The 18,734-nt window shown below is 35.5% G+C and overlaps 2 protein-coding genes across 14 annotated transcripts in view; one reads left to right on the top strand and one right to left on the bottom strand.

The window, feature by feature from the left end:
- abat (4-aminobutyrate aminotransferase) overlaps window positions 1–6,586 on the top strand; it is a 48,661-nt gene extending 42,075 nt beyond the window's left edge. For 4 of the 11 annotated variants that reach the window (XM_068216148.2, XM_073937438.1, XM_073937446.1 and 1 more), the window contains one exon: window positions 1,682–6,586. In XM_068216148.2, coding sequence (XP_068072249.1) covers window positions 1,682–1,803 — 122 coding nt within the window. In that variant the 3' untranslated portion in view covers window positions 1,804–6,586. The remainder of the gene's footprint in view (window positions 1–1,681) is intronic. The other 7 variants (XR_012397818.1, XR_012397837.1, XR_012397821.1 and 4 more) reach the window with 6 other exon arrangements.
- Window positions 6,587–7,333: 747 nt separating this feature from the next.
- carhsp1 (calcium regulated heat stable protein 1) overlaps window positions 7,334–18,734 on the bottom strand; it is a 32,955-nt gene continuing 21,554 nt past the window's right edge. For all 3 annotated transcript variants that reach the window (NM_200562.2, XM_009299441.4, XM_005163934.5), the window contains 3 exons: window positions 12,341–12,548; window positions 9,243–9,365; window positions 7,334–7,658 (listed from right to left, as the gene is read on the bottom strand). In NM_200562.2, the coding sequence (NP_956856.2) occupies window positions 7,496–7,658; window positions 9,243–9,365; window positions 12,341–12,548 (494 nt within the window). In that variant the 3' untranslated portion in view covers window positions 7,334–7,495. The remainder of the gene's footprint in view (window positions 7,659–9,242; window positions 9,366–12,340; window positions 12,549–18,734) is intronic.

The raw sequence follows: 18,734 nt of genomic DNA, 5'->3' as shown, positions 1-18,734 counted from the left end.
ATATATATATATATAACATACAGTTGAAGTCAGAAATATTAGCCTGTTTATTTTTTCACTAATTTCTGTTTAACAGGGATAATCTGGTTTAATCTGTAGACAATCAAAAAAAAATATATATATAGCTTGAAGGGGCAATTAATTTTGACCTTAAATTGTGTTTAAAAAATTTAAAACTGCTGTTATTGTAGCCGAAATAAAACAAATAAGACTTTTTGTTTAAGAAAAAATATTATCAGACATACTGTGAAAATTGCAGTGCTCTGTTAAACATCATTAAATAATATTGACTTCAAATATATTTGTTGTATTTTTATTTATTTTTATTATATATTTTTACTAATTTTGCAATGACCATAATTCCCTGCAACAGCTGTAGTAACTTGTTGTTTGAGATGATGAATATTATATTTTGACTATTTGTTGTATAAAATAATTGTAGTTTTATGTAATTAATTTCATTTAAAACGATATACAATAAAGCAGTCATTTAAAATTCTAATAAATATTTAACAATTTAACATTTTTGTTACATTTTAATAAATGTCGCCTTGATAAACAGAATAATTTTATAAAAATAAAAAACGGCATAAAAATACAAACTGACCCCAAACTTTTGACCAGTAGTGCATGTTAATATACTAATTAATACATGTTGTTGCAATTTATAATCCTATTAATTAGGGCTGCACGATATTGGAAAATTTTGATATTGCCAATGTTTTATTTTTATGCGATTAAAATATTGCTATATGAATAGTTTTACAAGATGGATTGAATGGCTGTATTTGATGGATTTCTGCTGGAGTCTAACAGTATTCCAATACAGAAAACAATCACACAAAAAAACTGCTTTTCTTAAATGCTTTTGGAGACATGTGCTTTGTCTCATTTTTAGTCAAATATCAAAACAATTAAAGTAAAAAATATTGTTTTCACCTTCATAAAAAATTTCAAAATGAAGAGTTTTTCTTTTAAAACAAGCTAAATTACCTGCCAGTAGGGTAAGTAAAATTGTTTTACAACTTTTTTTTTTTTTTTTAAAGATTTATTTTAGGACAGTATTTAGACAGGAAGCGAAGTTGGAGAAAGAGAAGGGGGTAGGGTAGGGAAATGTCCTCGAGCCGGAATTCGAACACGGGTATCCCTGACGTGCTATTGCACCATATGTGGATGTGCTAACCACCAGGCTATTCGCCAACTATATATATATATATATATATATATATATATATATATATATATATATATATATATATATATATATATATATATATATATATATATAATTATTAATCATAAATTTGATAAATACAGTAATTAAATAGAATTCTGTAGCTCCTGGTCAGCTAAAATTCAGACTCATCATTGCATGTCTTGCGATGTGACTTGCAGATGTGCACATTGTGATATCAATGCTGAAAGGATATATTGTGCAGACCCACTGATAATTCATGTATTACCATTACATTTAAATTACTATGTAAAAATTATATTTATCATTATGGGCAATAAACACCACAACTGTAAACCATTTTTATGACTTAAATAATTATATAATCAATTTAAATTGACAACAAAATGATAGTAGCAGCTACTACACAATATAATTAGTAGTAAGCATACATTTTTGTCCACACAGTGCAAGGTTTTTCTCTAAACTGCTCATTTTTCTGGTCAGGTGTATTTCTGGGTTCCTGTGGAGAAAAATCCATCCGTTTCCGTCCTGCTCTAGTCTTCAAGGAGTATCATGTCCATCAGCTGCTGAACATCCTGAATGACGTCCTGGCTGAGCATAAATAGAGTAGTGTCTGGCCTTCATCATCAAACACACAAAGAGTACTGGAGGCTTTCCAGCAGCCTCACACTATTAACTGCTCTCTGTCTCTCCTGTCATCTCTCATTAAGGACGACACCAATCTGTCTTCTGTCTCCTCTCATTCATCTCATCTCCACCATAATTCTCTTGACCAAACTGATTTTAGCCCAACGCTAACCAAGGGTCATTCACTGAAATGATAGACCTAGAAAGCGACTGATGTCACAGCGTAGCTTGTGAAATGTGAGGTCAGATGTTTTCCAACCGTCCAAAATCTGACCAATAAAGCAGTGTAGTAGAGACGGGGATTTCCAATCGCAATATATTTCTATTTTCTATCCCTTTAAATGTCGTATAAAGGCATGAGGAAATGTTTAAAGCATGAAAAGATGAGCAAAGACGTTATAGAGATAAATGATAACATAGATAGATATAACTGCACTGGAATGCTCTTTAGGATGTCACTTTGCAGATGGTCCTGTCTGAAATAAAGGTATAGTTCACTCAAAAAAAAAAGAAAAAAAGAAACTCTACTAATCTTTTTGTAGAATGTTTGAAACTAGTAACCATTTACCTCCATTTTGTTCTCCCTATTTTGCATGTTGATGTTTACTGTTTTCAAACATTCTTCAAATGATCTTTGTGTGTTTTTGAATTTCTGGGTGAACTATACTTTAAAAACTGATGGTGTTGGATTGATCAGGCTGAAAATTCTGAGAAGGTGAATTGTAGGTTTGTGTAAAGATGTCTCTGAAGCTGAAGATCTTCAATCAATCGGCATGTCACTTTTGAGGTGACCTTATTATTTTAATATTCCTCAATCATAGAGAGATGTGGACTCTAATCCACATATTTAGGAACGCAAAAACCTGTAAAGCACAAACCGGTTTGGTAACGTGATGCCTGATGGTTTTTCGCTTCCGCATGCATTATCAGGCAACAATGAAAGTCTTAACCGTCCATCAGATCCAACAATAGAAATCTGTCAGGGAGAGCGTTTTAAAAGCACAAACTCATATTGACCATGCTCTGCTCAGGTGAACATGATCCCCCTGCTGTTTCTCATTTACAGGCCGTGCTGGGAAAAGCGATATTGTTCTGCTGGCTGGTATTGACATGGTGTGATCTTCATGTGATGGTTTTGACAGCCTGTTCGTGTTTGCAATGTTCGGGGTGATTCTCCTGCTCCAGTTTCTCCAAGCTGACATGTCCCTTCAGCTTGATTGTTTTAAACGTTCTTTATATATTTGGATGCTGCCTTCATGTGCTACAGGGAAGTTCCTAAAGGGGCAGTTCACCCAAAAATTAGATAGTCAGCCTCATTTATTTAACCTCTGCTTATTCCAGACATATTTGAGTTTCTTCTGATGAACACAAAGGAAGCATAACAGCCTTTGACTTCCATAGTAATTTTTTCTTTCCCCTTCTATGGATGTTGATGGTGTTTTTTCCCCACAACATTCTTCAGAATATCTTTCTTTGTGTTCATCAGAAGAAATAAATACACTTCTGACTTTTATGTGAGTAAACCGTGAGGAAATTTTCACTTTTGGGTGAATTATCTCTTTAAGTGTACATGGATTTCAAATTATACACCATTTGAGTTTTCAGACTAGACACTTGTCATTTTGTGTTGTCCGGATCCAAATATTTACATTTTAAAAAGATCTTAGAATTTGTTTTAACTATAGTTGCTGATGTGGTTTAATTGTTTAAGCACTTGTCGGCTATTGTTTTTGCATTCTACGGTAGTTTGATCCTATCGCACTGGTGCAGACGAAAAGTGCCACTTCTTTAAAATACAAACATTGTTTTCTTGGTGTCCATTTGTGACTCTGCATACTTTTGAAACTGCCAGAACATCCTCAGTTTTATATGAAGTAACATTAAGATTGTGCGCATCTGATGTTCAATACCTCGAATCGTCAAAGAGGCAACTTAAGTTTCAAAGAGTAGTCTTAAAAATGGGGCAGCGCATGTGGAGTACTCGCATACTACCCACTAAACCAGTGTTTCTCAACCACGTTCCTAGAGGACCACCAGCTCTGCATATTTTCCACATCTCCTTAACCAAACACACCTGATTCAGATCATCAGCAGACTGAAAGACCTGTAATGGGTGTGAGAGACAAAGTAGACATCTAAATTATGCAGTGCTGGTGGTCCCTCTAGGAACGTGGTTGAGAAACACTGCACTAAATGGTGGTGAAAATCTTTTGTGACATCAATTCTGAGACTTAAAATGCATTGCTTTTGCTCTTGAATTGATTCAAAGTTAAGCTTTTAGCAACAGACGGTGCTGTATATTGCAGGTATTCAGTCGTACAGTGTTCATAGTACAATTTGATTTATCTTCGAGACATACATCAACTTGCATGACTCAGCCAAAATCCTGTGTATTTGAGTGTATGGTTAAATACTAGCCCAGAGCACCATCTGCTGTTAAAAACTAAACTCTCAATCAATTCAAGAGATTATAAAGATAAATTTGAAATAGTCTCAACTTTTCACCATATTTCTACTGTTCACTCATGTCTTATACACATTTAAATGTTAAACAAACATACTCTGGGCTTTATGTCTAAAAACGGAAGTATACTTTAGGTTTAAAGTGCTCAGGTGTGATAATTTATACACCAAAAAAAAAACAAATGAAGAAAGTATTGAACATGTAAATGTTGGTATATGTAAAACCTAAAGTATACAGCACTTTTTACACAGTCAAACGCCTTTCGAAGTACACTTCATTTAACTATTACGCGTACAAAACAAACTGCAATACAAATGTACAAATGAGTGTACTTCACGACATACCATCTATTGTCTTTGTAGCACATGTTCTAGTCTGGAGAGCCGGTGTCCTGCATATTTAAGTTCCAACCCCAATTAAACACAGCTGAACCAGCTAATCAAGCTCTTTCTAGGCATACTAGAAACTTCCAGGCAGGTGTGTTGAAGGAAGTTGGAGCTATACAATGCAGAACACCAGCCCTCCAGGAATGAGTTTGGACACCCCTGTTCTAGCATGTTCCATTTATGCAGCTTTACAATCAAAAGTAGCTAAATGTTGCCAGATGACATCATGGACTAATTTGTATATCAGTGACGTCATGTAAGTTAGCCCGTCATGTTTCTACTCTGAGGTGCCGTGTATTAAATTATATTTGAATATTACATCCAGATGCACAATACATGAGTTCTTATTAACATATTTCGTTGCGTGATGACGTCATTGTGTAATCGCAACTCAAAACTACATCTTTATGTAGTATACGAAATAATGAATGCTTTCTCAAATTGACATGGCCATCCCAGCACAAACATTATTTGAAATATGTCCATTAAGATTTCTATGAAAAATACAGTTTACTATTTTTAAAAGGAACACTTTTTGATTACTGATTGATGAACACTTTTTAAAGATTTTTTTTTTTTTTAAATATAACACTGATAATGAACATTTACATTCTTCTAAACCAGGGGTGTCCAAACTTGGTCCTGGAGGGCCAGTGTCCTGCAGAGTTTAGCTCCAACTTGCCTTAATAAACCAGCAAGGATGTTTCTAGAAAGCCTAGTAAGAGCTTGATTGGCACACCCAGGTGTGTCTGACTGGGGTTGGAACTAAACTTTGCAGGACAAAGATTGTTCTAAACAATCACAGCTTGTGTACTTGTTTTAACTTGTGAAATTAACACATTTGTGAAAGTGACAAATTTTATCACTATTAGAATTTATTACTACATGAATTACCAAGAATTATACATGTTTATTATACATTAACAGTAAATTGCTAGCTCAGATTGTTTTCATAACTGAGTAAAGCCTTGAAACTGCTCTTTTGAGTCACTTTTTAAAAATTGCTACAAGTAGCCAAATGAATGTTAAAAACTGCTAAATTTGTTGCTAGGTGCTTTTTGAAAAAAAAAAAAAGGTTGCTAGGGTAGTATGAAAAGTTGTTAAATCTAGCAACAAAATTGCTAAGTTGGCAACACTGTTCTGAAGCGGTCTAACTTCAGACTTAAAAGCTTATATTTATAATTTCAGCAGGATCTCATTAGAAAGCATAACTATTTTACAGATGAGGTGGATAATAAATGGTATTGTGGCTGTCATGTGAAAATGTATGATTTTATTAAAAAGGAGACGTGATCCTAAACCCAACTCTCACTGGGAGATCAGCAATTCATGCTAAAGATAATCTACAAATTCGCCACTTAATGAAACAGCTATGCGAATACATGTGTGAGCTTGTGTTGATTATTCCAGTAGAACATGAAGGCAGCATTAAACAACACTGTAGTCGTGAAATGTTCACTGTGTACGCTTCGTTAGCCAAATATTTTCCCCCAGCAGCTTCAGAATCAAATCTTTTAATTAACCACCATTAATGCATCAAATATAAATATGTACAAAATGCCAGCCTCTAACAAAGAGTGTTATAATTTTGTGATGTTATTGTGTCCTATATGTTGGTTTAACCTAGAAATGCTGTTTTGGATGCCTTTTAAATGTTCTTTTAATGTTGTCGATGGGCAGCATCGAGCCAATGTTAAAGCTGCATCTGTCTGTCAGTAAGTCAAGTCAGTATTTCATTGAGAGATGTGTATTGTTAATAGCCATACTAATGACTATTAATTAATAACTGCAAATGGTTTACACTGTTATGAGTAGTCATATTAGCAAAACAATATAGTGATGTAATTTTACATTAAATCTACATGTTGTTCTGAAATAAATATATTAAAATAAATACCATTTTGATTAATATTTATTTGTGTTTGATTAATATTTATTCGCAAAATCATCATCACATGCTCACAAGAAATGATCAAAATCAGTGTTTCTCAACCACGTTCCTGGAGGACCACCAGCACTGCATGTAGATGTCTCCTTTGTATGTCACACCTATTACAGCTCTTTCAGTCTCCACTAATGAGGTGTGTTTGGTTAAGGAGACATGGAAATTGTGCAGAGCTGGTGGTCCTCTGAGAACATGGTTGAGAAACACTGATCAAAATGATATATTTTCACAACAATGCAGACATACATATTTTTTCTGTGAATAAAAATATGGAAACCTATCTAGTTAAGCAGTTTAGATATGCATTAAGGCTTCATGTTCTTAAAGGGACAGTTCACCCACAAAATCAAACATTTCCAGGTTTCTTTCATCAGTTGAGCATAAAAGAAGACATTTTGATTACTGGTAGAAATTGACATCCATAGTAGGAAAGAGAAAAAAAAAACTAATATCACATTCAATAGTTATCAGTTTCCAACATTCTTCAAAATATCTTCTTTTGTGTTCAACAGATGAACAACTCAAACGGGTAAGTACAATTTTAGGTGTACTGTCCCTTTAAGACTAATCAAATGAATGGAGGATTCACAGATAGTTAGTGTGAGGGATAAACTGAGCTCAGCTCATGCCACATAATTAAACAGAAAGCCATTTAGAGAGAGATTTTAAACAAACCCCCCTCCTGAGCTCAAAGAATGAGAGAAAAAATAAAATGCAAGTCATTTGTTTTTTAATATGTGTGTATTTGTGGCATTATATCAAGGCATTGATTTTGACCTGGTCCAGTCCCCACAAACCTCCAGGAAAGGCCCAGAAGCCTCTGCGAGCGGGAGATCCTTCATGATAGAGTTCAGATGCAGATGTCCGGCTGGAGCTCAGGATTCAAACACGGCTCCTGACCAGGTCTCATGTTTGGTGCCGGGTGCTAAATGAGTGATGGTCACCTCCACGGCCTGGATCTTCTCGTGTTTGGGTGGAATGGAGCAGATCTTGTAGCACACTTCATCTCCTTCCACAGGCACATACTCGCCATCAATGCTAGATGAAGAACAGCGAAGATCAGAAATGTGCGCAGTGGATTTACAGAAACGCCTCTGTTAATGAAGGCCTACATATGGAAGACATTCAGCTGATCAGCACACCAACAGTACATGTTACGGCTGTCTCCCTTATCTGAACCATTAACTTCTTATGTGATGAATTGATTTAGGTTTGTTTGAATAGGAAGAGGTGGACTGTTATATGCAATATGGACTGTTTGTGTGCCTTTAGGAACAGGGTTGGGAAACACTGACATTCAGAGTCAAAAGCTTTAATATTAATGATATATATGATATTATGTTTTGAAAGCTGCATTTGCCCTACATTTACATTAATTAATAAATATTTTGGCACACAAAAAAATGGCTGCTGTTTATTCAAACTACTTACTGCAAATGAGCAGAAACAACACAACTCTCGATTGGGGGGGGGGGGGGGGGGGGGTTTGGGGGTCAACTTTGATTGATCTCATGTTTCTACTATCAACTTAATAGTTTTATGTTCAATCTCCTTACATTTGTAAAAAAACAAATAAGTTAATTCCTTTAAGATGTCCCAAAATAAAATGATTAAAAAACATTTTTAAAAACATTTTTACACACACCATACTCAAATGTAACTTAAATTTGATAATATAAAATTTTTATATATATTTTAAAGTTCTCATTTTCTCAGAGATTAATTCTCTTTTTGAAATTACCTGCTGAGAAATAAAAGCCATGAGTATTAAAGGTGCAGTATGTAAGTTTGACACCCAGTGGTTGAACTAGGTATTGCACTTCTGGATCAAAACGCATGCAAGCGCAGGTTGCCAGATTGAGGACAGGAGTGAGTAATTTAGACTGTGTTCTAAATAAAAGCAACGGCACGCGATAGGAGGATTATTTTCCATATTAAAAGGAGTTCTTGTCCTACCCAAAACACCTTTAATTGATATATTAGTGTTCCAAACAGTTGCTTGTGATCCATACCAACTACAGATCAACCGTGATCTGTTGCACCCCTATATATATATTTAATGAGACATCAAATGTATGTATTATTTTATGTTTAACATATACTATTTTTTTCCAGCTGAACATTCATCTGGAAATGCACGATGGAATTTAAACAGAGCAATGTTATATTGCCTTTAAAGTAACTGATCAAATACGATTAAATGTAACTCAGAATCAATTCAGAATTAACCAACCAGCTTTGCAACATTTTCTAAATCCATCAAAAAACTCTTGTGAATGTGTGAAGAGTGGGCAGATGGCGATCCATTTCCCCCGTGATCAAGTACAGTTGATCTGAGAGAAGCTGGTCAATGCTTTCAACTCTCAAACTTGAGTTTAACTGAGCTTTGACCTTAAAACCTTTCCACACTGTTTCTATTCCCAGAAGACCCTCCTTCGCTATTGCTTCAAGCCATCAACAAACGGTCCAGCAGCAACAGCATTGTATATTAATGCTGGCTTGTGTTAGACTCTGTCTGACTGCATCTGCATCACCTTGATGATCAGTGTTTGTAGAGGTGTGTGTGTGTGTGTGTTGGTTTTGATGCAGGAGCATGAAATCTTGTTTGCTCAGTGAACTCACTCAGAAATGTGCACGAAGATGTCATTGCCTCCGTCTGACGGCGTGATGAAGCCGTGTCCTTTGGAACGTGAAAAGCACTTGCAAACGCCAGAAAAGACCGGACCTTCAGCGGCCCGAGCTGCACTGCAGTGGAGGAGGAAGACGACAAAGGCAGTCTGTAATCTCTACATAAGATCAACCTCAAAACAAACATGGCTTAAAAAAAAGATTAAATAATAATAAAATTTAAACCTAAATTTAAAAACAACAATAAAAATAAATGAATTTATTATTGGTAAAATGGTTTTGAAGGCATGGCTTATGAGCTTCATTATCATATTGAGATGCTTATTGGTTGCTTGAGTCAAATGAGCCCACACCCTTGTCTGTATGACAGTGCTATATCATGTCGTGGATGTGTGACATTTATAAAGGGAGTCAATAGGATCAATATATTTTAGTGGGTTATCCCACCCCTATTAAGGAAGTTGAAATGGTTTGGGGGCATGGCTTGAAAGCTTCATTATTATATTGAGATGCTGATTGGTTGCATGAGTCAAATAAAGCAAACCGTCAAGACTGTACAACACTTTTGGAATGTTATTGATGTGTGACATTTATAATGGGAGTCAATGTAATGAATGGATTTGAATAGCCTAATTCATTCATTCATTTTCTTTTCAGCTTAGTGCTTTTATTAATAAGGAGTCACCACAGCAGAATGAACCGCACATGTTTTACGCAGCGGATGACCTTCCAGCTGCAACCCATCACTGGGAAACACACACATTCACACATAGACTACGTACAATTTACCCAATTCACATATAGCCCATGTCTTTGGGAAAACCGGAGCAGCCGGAGGAAACCCATGGAAACATGAGGAGAACATGCAAACTCCACACAGAAATGCCAACTGACCCAGTTGAGGCTCAAACCAGTGACCTTCTTACTGTGAGGCGACAGTGCTACCCACTGCACCACCGCGCCACCCTAATGGCCTAATGCATGGATCACCAATCTTGGTCCTGGAGGGCCGGTGTCCCTGCATGGGTTATCTCTAACTAGCTTCAAAACACCTGCCTGGAAGTTTCAAGTATACCTAGTAAGATCTTGATTAGCTTGTTCAGGTATGTTTGATTTGGGTTAAAGCTAAAATCTGTAGGACACCGGACCTCCAGGACCAAGTTTGGTGACCCTGGCCTAATGTAAAATGTTAAGTCGATGGGAAATTCAGGACGTGTGTCAGCACAGGGGTACGACTTTTACCCCTTTGCGGAGAGTATGTCCTAACTCAGGCTGCAAACGTCATCAGATGTTGTGAATCTCATGTTTCTACGAAATTCACTTTTGGCGTCATGATTCGTCAAAATGTGGTGCAATGTTAAGTCAATACGATTCTGCTTGTCAAAAAAACCCTGACACCTGATAAAAGGCATAGCACACCAATCCTGATAAACCCCCAATTTCAAGGGTCTGGGATGAAAACTGCGAGACTAGTTAAACACCAAAATATTTGTCTGGAATTAGGTAGATGGTATAATATTAAGTATAAAGAATAAAAAAGTGAATTTGCCTAATTAATAAAGTGATTTATTTTAGACAAAGCATGAACAAAGATTACCATGCAGCCAATTAACATAATCAAGCCTTCGAAAATGCCTTTCAAAGGTTATAAAGTGAGAATTAACATTGGAAATGAAAGCTTAGTCATAATAATGATCTCGTCAGCCTACAACAACCAAGCACGCTACATATGAGCCCATCTAAACAATAGCCCCTTTCACACAGTGATACCGGTAAATATCTGGAAAATTTCCAGAACGACTTTACCGGTAAATTAAAAAAAACGCTGTTCACACAGGCGAGGACGTTACGGAATTTTTCCGGAAAAGAGCATTCACACATCCACACACCAAATGCCAGAAAATTCTGACATCATTAACCAGAAATGACCTCTAATCGGCTGCGCTTGTGTTTGTAAACATTTGACTACATTACAAACTCTTCGGATGGATCAGTATTGAGTACAACTCCAATGAAAACATAGAGAAACACTTTCGCATGTCGAGATGTTCATGATATGTGTGTGTGTGTGTGCTGGCGCTATGGGCGCTCACGGGCACACGCAAAGCTTGAAGGTAAACAAACAACGGATTATCATAAACATTTTATCGATAATTATTTACACAGTTAGCATTAAGAAGGAACATAGAAACGTGATCTGACTAACCTCTAGCAGCTAAAGGTGTCTGGAAAAATATTCAAAGGCTTTTATTCTCATAAACCGCGCGGACGTGAATGCGTCTGACTGTTCTGATTGGCTAAAGCAGGTGTCTCACGTCAGCACGTTCTAGACGTGGACGCGCTCTTTCCGGCTATCTTCCTTCTGCATTCACACAGCGCAGCATTCCGGCAAATTGCCGGTAATGTTACAACTTCTCTTTCCGGAAAATAGCCAGAACGAATTTACCGGTATTTTCAAAAATGGCCTGTTCACACATACAACCTTTCCGGAAAATTGCCGGTAATTTTCCGGAAAGGTATGTATGTGTGAAAGGGGCTAATGTTTCGCTGTACTCGGGTAACGTTGCTGAAATTTCCCTCCATCCTCCCCGCCACAACCACCAACAGGTCGGCCTCGTCTCCACTCAGAGGGTTGGCTTTGCCTGCCTTTATCTTCAGGCAGGACCTGCCAGCTCATCCAGAGTTCTGCACCATAGACAAGGCTTACGCCAATAGACTTTATAAAAGGACAGTAACAAACTCACATTTATCCAAACTATTCTCAATAAGTGTTAAAACGTTTATCTGCCTTCTAAAAAGTATTTCTGGTAGAACTACCAGAATTCTACAACTACTAGAGTGGCCATAGTGGTGATTCTGCCCCTTCATTAAAGATTGCAAGAAATTGCCATTTGTCACATTATATTCAAAGATTCTATTGAGATTTTAGAATTAAGTTTCGATGTCTGTTGTCATTTTATGATGTCAATATCCCTATTTTGTGCATTATAGCCTAAATTTGTACACGACTTACAGAAGAGCCCTGAAGGAGTGTACCTTACTTTGCCTAAACGACTTAAATGTAGTAATGGTGGATGGTTAGCTGTACTCACGCAGAGCAGGTGCGGTTGCGGCGTGTGGGCAGCGGGCTGGGGATCAGGTGACTTCTCATGGGTGAGGGCGAGCGGGCTCTGTTGCGGCAAGTGGGCAGGTGCAGAGCGCTGGGGGACACCGGGGAGGATGGAGACAGAGGAGGAGTAGTGGACTTCACTGGAGACGACGCTTCTGAAGACATGCTGATGGCGGGACACTCTGAGGACACTGGAGACACAGAAAGGATGATTTAGCTTATAGAAAAGAAAGTGGTTCTTCAGTGTTTCCTTATAATTTAAAGATTGATGTTTGCTTGCATGTGGATATGAAATGAAGATAGAACAAGTTCTACCTAACGTGGACAGATTAACATCTCCTCAAACTGGAGGTATTTAACAGCGCTATTCAAAATAATTACATCTGCTGCAGTTATGTCACAGTAGCAACGTTGCTTGATTGTTATGCAAGAATGAGACTATAGTTCATATTAGCCATACCAGAAAATAAAATAACTTTAAAAAATATTTTAAGATGCTAATTTGCTAATCGGATTCAATGAGTTATGCTAAGCTAGGCTAAACGTAGACCATCTAAAAGGATTAAAGTTAAATCTCGACTATAAAAGATTGTAAATGAGCCTATTTCCAGCTCCACAAAAATGAAGTGTTCTTTTAATACTACTCTGAACATGTGATAGTGTTGTTGAGATGCTAATGGTCTACTCAGATGCAATGAGCTCAGCTAAGCTAGGCTAAACGTAGACCATCTAAATCAGTGGTGTCCAAACTCGGTCGTGGAGGGCCGGTGTGCTCGAGTGTTTAGCTCCAACCCTAATCAAACACACCTGAACTATCTAATCAAGCGCTTGGATATAGAAACTTCCGGGCAGGTGTGTAGAAGCAAGTTGGAGATAAATTTTCCCGGACACTGGCCCTACAGGACTGACTTATGACACCCCTGTTCTAAATAGATGGAAATGTTAAAACTCAACTATAAAAGATTGTAAATGAGCCTATTTCTCACTCTACAAAAATGGAGTGTTCCTTTAATACTACTCTGAACATGTGGTAGTGTTGTTGAGATGCTAATGGTCTAAACAGATTCAATGAGTTATGCTAAGCTAGGCTAAATAAACATGAAAAAAATCTATACAAAGCTGCTTTGACATATTACAAAGCCTCAATCAACTTAAAATAATACAATTCTACAATCTTCAGTGCTTAAGTGACAGTTTCAATTTACAAGAACTTTTATAATAAGCTGCTCTGACACAATCTACATTGTAAAAGCGCTATAGAAATAAAGATAAATTAAATTTCTTTAACATTCCAAATACACAATTAAAATTAAATTAATTAAATTGTCGGTCACTGTGAGATTATGCTTTGCGATGTCTACAACATGCATTCTGTCAATAAATTATATAAATGTCTCTGCAATTGTCTGATTAGATAGTTTACATGGTAATTCCAGTACGCATTCACCAAAGTGCATCAGCTAATTGATCGTCAATGTCAATCTTTTTATCCAGCCATGGTAGTTCCGTGAAGATGCGCCATACAAGTTTACAGTTACCATAATCCACTCTTTCACTATCTTTCACTTTGACACTTTAAAATCTGTGTAAGGAAGATTTTATGTGACCCTATTGGTCAATCACTCATGTGACAGAATTGATTGTGGACAGCAGGGGGAAAATGAAACATGCTAGACTTTTTGCGATAACAACGTGATGTATTACAGACATGACAGACATTAACGTTGTTGTGCACTATGGCACAATACACAAGAATAAACAATTGAATCTCGTTGTCCTTTACAAATCCCCGGAGACATCATCAATGAAAGTGAGGAAATTTGAGCAGAAAATGAGGGCAAAAATATTGTGTGTTATGAAAATGCCTTCAAGCAAACCTGTGTGTGGCATTCAGTGCGAAACAGACATCTGATGCCTTTCCTTAAACTAAATTTCCACTGCTGTAAAACAGAAAATAAAAATGCAATTCCTCTGATGGCTGGCCTGTGACTCAGATCTCAGGTAACTCAATCTCTCTATTATACACAGAAGTGAACATAACAGCCTGCAGGAGCCACTTGACAATCCAACACTCACATCAGCAATCAATTGACTTTTACTACTGACACAACTAGCATTATTTTTACCTCTCGCATGAATAATACAGTTCGTTAGAATTATAAGGTTCTATCTGCGTTCTGAATGATTTTGAGATTTTGAGCTTAAAAGTTTCTGTATTCCATAGCAAACAGTATGTGTGTAACATTTGTTTTTTAAATAAAAAAGTATGTAATGTAAACAACTTATTAAAAAACATACCATAATGTTAATATTTTGTCATTTAATAAAAATATGTAAATATCTAAATTTTGGTAGAACCAAAAGAATTCTAAGGTGATGAGTTATATGATGTGTTTTTTCCATATTAGCAGTTCCAGTGTTCTGGATATGAAGTTTAAAACATAAATTCACAGAGAAAGTACATGTTAACTTTATATTGAAACATGTTTATATTCTAAAACAATGAACCACAGAATTATGGGAGCAGAAAAATATCAATCTGTAAACATTTTTTTAGGTTTTAAATGAGGAAAATAAACAAACATGCAATATGGATGTGACGAAAAAAGTTAGCAAGTTTACAGTATACTACATACTTTGTACTTACTCATTATGTGGTTAATAACAAAGGATAAACTGTGACCCTGCATTGTTTCCATGTCACTTCTCATGTGTTTGGTTGTGAGATGTTTGGACAAAGCTGTCAGTGATTCTTCCTATTATAATGTCATGCAGTGTGAAACCCTCTGTCATCGATCTATCTTGCAGTGTAAAAGTAGCGGCGAAACGCTACCCCAGATAGGCATGCTGCATGCAGTGCAAAAACATTTGTGACTAGGCATGGGACGTTTTCAAGGTATACTGCAGTTTGAAAAAGTCAAGGTTTTAAAACCGTCAAAATCTTCAGCAATACCGTTCCTTAAGGTACGAGTAAGATTTTTTATTTAATTTTTTTATTTTAGTTTTTAGGACAACTAACAGATCTCCAAGGATGCCGTTTTAAATTGTAAAGAAATCTTTGTTTTTGAAACTAATGAAGACAGCAGAATTCTGAATTGTGTAGCCTGACATGTTCACTGCTCCAAAATATTTTAAATGTTTCCCAAATTAAAATTTATTGTGTTCAAACGAAGAATTTTTTTTTAGTTTTTTACCCAGACATTTAAAAAAAATACACTCCATTCTAAAAAAAATAATTTATTACCTTAAAACCTTACACACAATTACTATTTGAATTACTCTCTCATATCAGCAGCAACACACTGATGGACTTTACATACAGTATAACACATATACACAGTGTTTAATGTATGCCACAAGAAATGTAGGCATCTAAGCATTTGTTTTAGCATGTAAGCACTGAGCAAAAACTGTAATAGGCATGTAATTATAAATGGTGTGAATTTTGCATGATTGTAACAAGAGAATATTATTTCAAACATGCTGACAAGCTGGCTAAACAAGTAGTTTAAACGTTAATCTGATTTAATGTATTTTTTTAAATCAGTCAAACGTTACAGAAACAATCTAGCCCAACCAACTGAATTCCTCTATATCCAATCTTCACTGCATCTCTCCCACATATTTGCATTTCAAACTCAAGCTGCGCAAATCATGGATGTTAATTATTCATATACCGATTCATAAAGAATTCTAGACAGACCGCTATGTTTTATGCCCTTTGACTTTATCTTTCAGCCTCTCTGATAATCCTCCAGTGACCACAGACTGCAGCTCCTGTTTCCAACAATAACACTACTTCTCGCTGTTGATGCTGAGGGCCACGTTTAGCTTTTATCAGCTCTATCTGACAGCTTCAGTACCCATGGTTGTGGTGGGATTTGTTAACTAAAGCACTGGGCAGTGGAGCACTGCATGCTTAACACAAACGGGTCAAGCACCTTAGTAATAATTATAGCAAGAAAATGGCAGTAAACAGATAATGACACAGCCTCCCGCAATCCCTACTACAGCCCACACAAATCAGAGGAGCCGGTTATAAAAGCATGTTAAATAATAAAGCATATTCAATAAGCAATAATTAAGCATATAATCATACACTAGAATGTTTAATGCAGATTACACAAAAGATTGTGTAATATAATTTTTATTTTAAGCTGCATATTTGTCATACCCTTATATATGCGCATTATATAAGTTTAATTAGTTTAACACTTTCAAATCTACTAAATCTCATATCATCTGTTAACAATTTACACTGAACCACTACCAAAGTACTGTGTAATATGTCATATTGCAATATGAAGTATCATGGACGCATATATACAGCTAAAGTCAGAATTATTAGCCTCTCTTTGAATTTTTGTTCTTTATTAAATATTTTCCAAATGATGTTTACCAGAGCAAGGAAATTTTCACAGTATTTCTGATAATATTTTTTCTTCTGGAGAAAGGCTTATTTGTTTCTAAATTATCTTTGACAAATTATGTAAAAATTGTTAAAAACCACTTAATTACACTAAACTAGGTGTTTTAAAATGAATTTCACATTATTTTCATGAAAAATACTGGTTACACCGATTGACACAAACCAGTTACACTACCTGATCATGCTGCTTTAACAGGTAAACACGACTGTTTGTTGGAAAAATTGACAGTGAAAAAAAAATTCAAAGAATGATAAATCAAAGAAAAAAAAAAATCAAGAAATCATTCATTTTCTTTTCGGCTTAGTGCCTTTAATGATCAGGGGTCTCCACAGTGGAATGGACCGCCAACTTATCCAACATATGTTTTACGTAGCGGATACCCTTCCAGCTGCAACCCATCACTGGGAAAAAAATCAAAAATGATAGTAAACAATTAAGCTGAAGTGGTTTTACTTTCTTTTCAACGCTGAACAAAATGTCTGACTAAATGTACAGGAAATCATTATGGTGAGGTGTCTCAAATTGTAATGACAGTTGAGGAACAACATCTGAAGGGGGATCATTGTCATTGACAAATGTGTTCACAGCTATGAAACCATGCTGCTAAACTTTAATACATAAAGTAGTAGAATCTTTTCCATTAAATCTGTGGCCCTCACTGATAAAATAATAACAAATAAAAAAACACTTTTAGCATTTAACAACTTTTACATCACTCGGTTTCTTTTCAATTGGTTAAAGTAAAATAAAGAACTTAATATTACAAATATACAAAGTACATAAAAGCTGTTTTTTTTTTTTTTCGTTTTTGGGATTGAGGTTACATGAACAACCAATAGTGGCGTACAATACACTGATAAATTTATTTATTTAGAACCTCCTGGCCTTTTTCGCCACTTTGTCATTACAGTTTCTCCAAGTCACCTCCAATTGTTACTAATAATAATAGTACAAAATTGTCAAATTGTCTGTAAAATTGTGACCTCTCCTATGTTAATTTTTAATTCTTTTAAAAGTTTTTCCCAAGAACTGCTTCAACTTATTTCCAAACCTAATAGTATTAATGACAAAATTGTAATAACTAAATTAAAATTCAATAACGTTTATCTTTGACAAGATGACAGTACATATTATTTCACAAGTTATTTCACAAGACACTATTATTCAGTATAAAGTGACATTTAAAGGCTTAACTTAGTTAACAAGGCAAGTAAGATTTATTTGGCAAGTTATTGTATAAAAGTGGTTTGTTCTGTAGATTATCAAAAAATATTTAAAGGGGTAAGAATATTGACTTTTAAAACTGTTTAAGCATTACAAAAAATAATAATAATTATATATATATATATATATATATATATATATATATATATATATATATATATATATATATATATATATATTTATTTATTCTCTCCCCAAAAAATAAATAAATAATATACTTTCAACATCAGTTGGGAAATATATATAAAATAAAAAAAAAAGAATTGCAGGAGGGTGGCACAATGGCTGCACAGTTGCCTCACAGCACTATGATTGCTGGTTCGAGTCCTGGATGGACTAGAGGCCTTCCTGTGTGGAGTTTGCGTGGGTTTCCTATGCTCCAGTTTCTCAGACAATCCAGAGACTTGCTTTATAGGTGATTTGGAAAAATTAAATTGGCCGTAGTGGATGAGTGCGAGTGTGAAAAAGAAAGTGTCCATAAAATTAGGTGAATGGAAACATGGATTAACATTTAAAAAAAAATAATTCATGTTGAGCAGCAAAATGATTTTATCCTATAGGTTTACACAGCTTTAGTAGTAAGGTTGTGGATTACGCGCCACTTTCTCAATAAATAAATGAATAATGCAACACTATGAACAAAAATAGTTCCAATTAGTAAATTAATTTAGATTTTAATCAGCACCATGAAATACTGATATTTGACTAAATTGGCCCCCAACA

The sequence above is a fragment of the Danio rerio genome, chromosome 3 (genome assembly GCF_049306965.1).
Source record: "Danio rerio strain Tuebingen ecotype United States chromosome 3, GRCz12tu, whole genome shotgun sequence".
Classification (NCBI taxonomy): Eukaryota; Metazoa; Chordata; class Actinopteri; order Cypriniformes; family Danionidae; genus Danio; species Danio rerio.
Note: the sequence above shows the minus strand (reverse complement) of the source record. Positions and strands in the feature narration are given on the sequence as shown.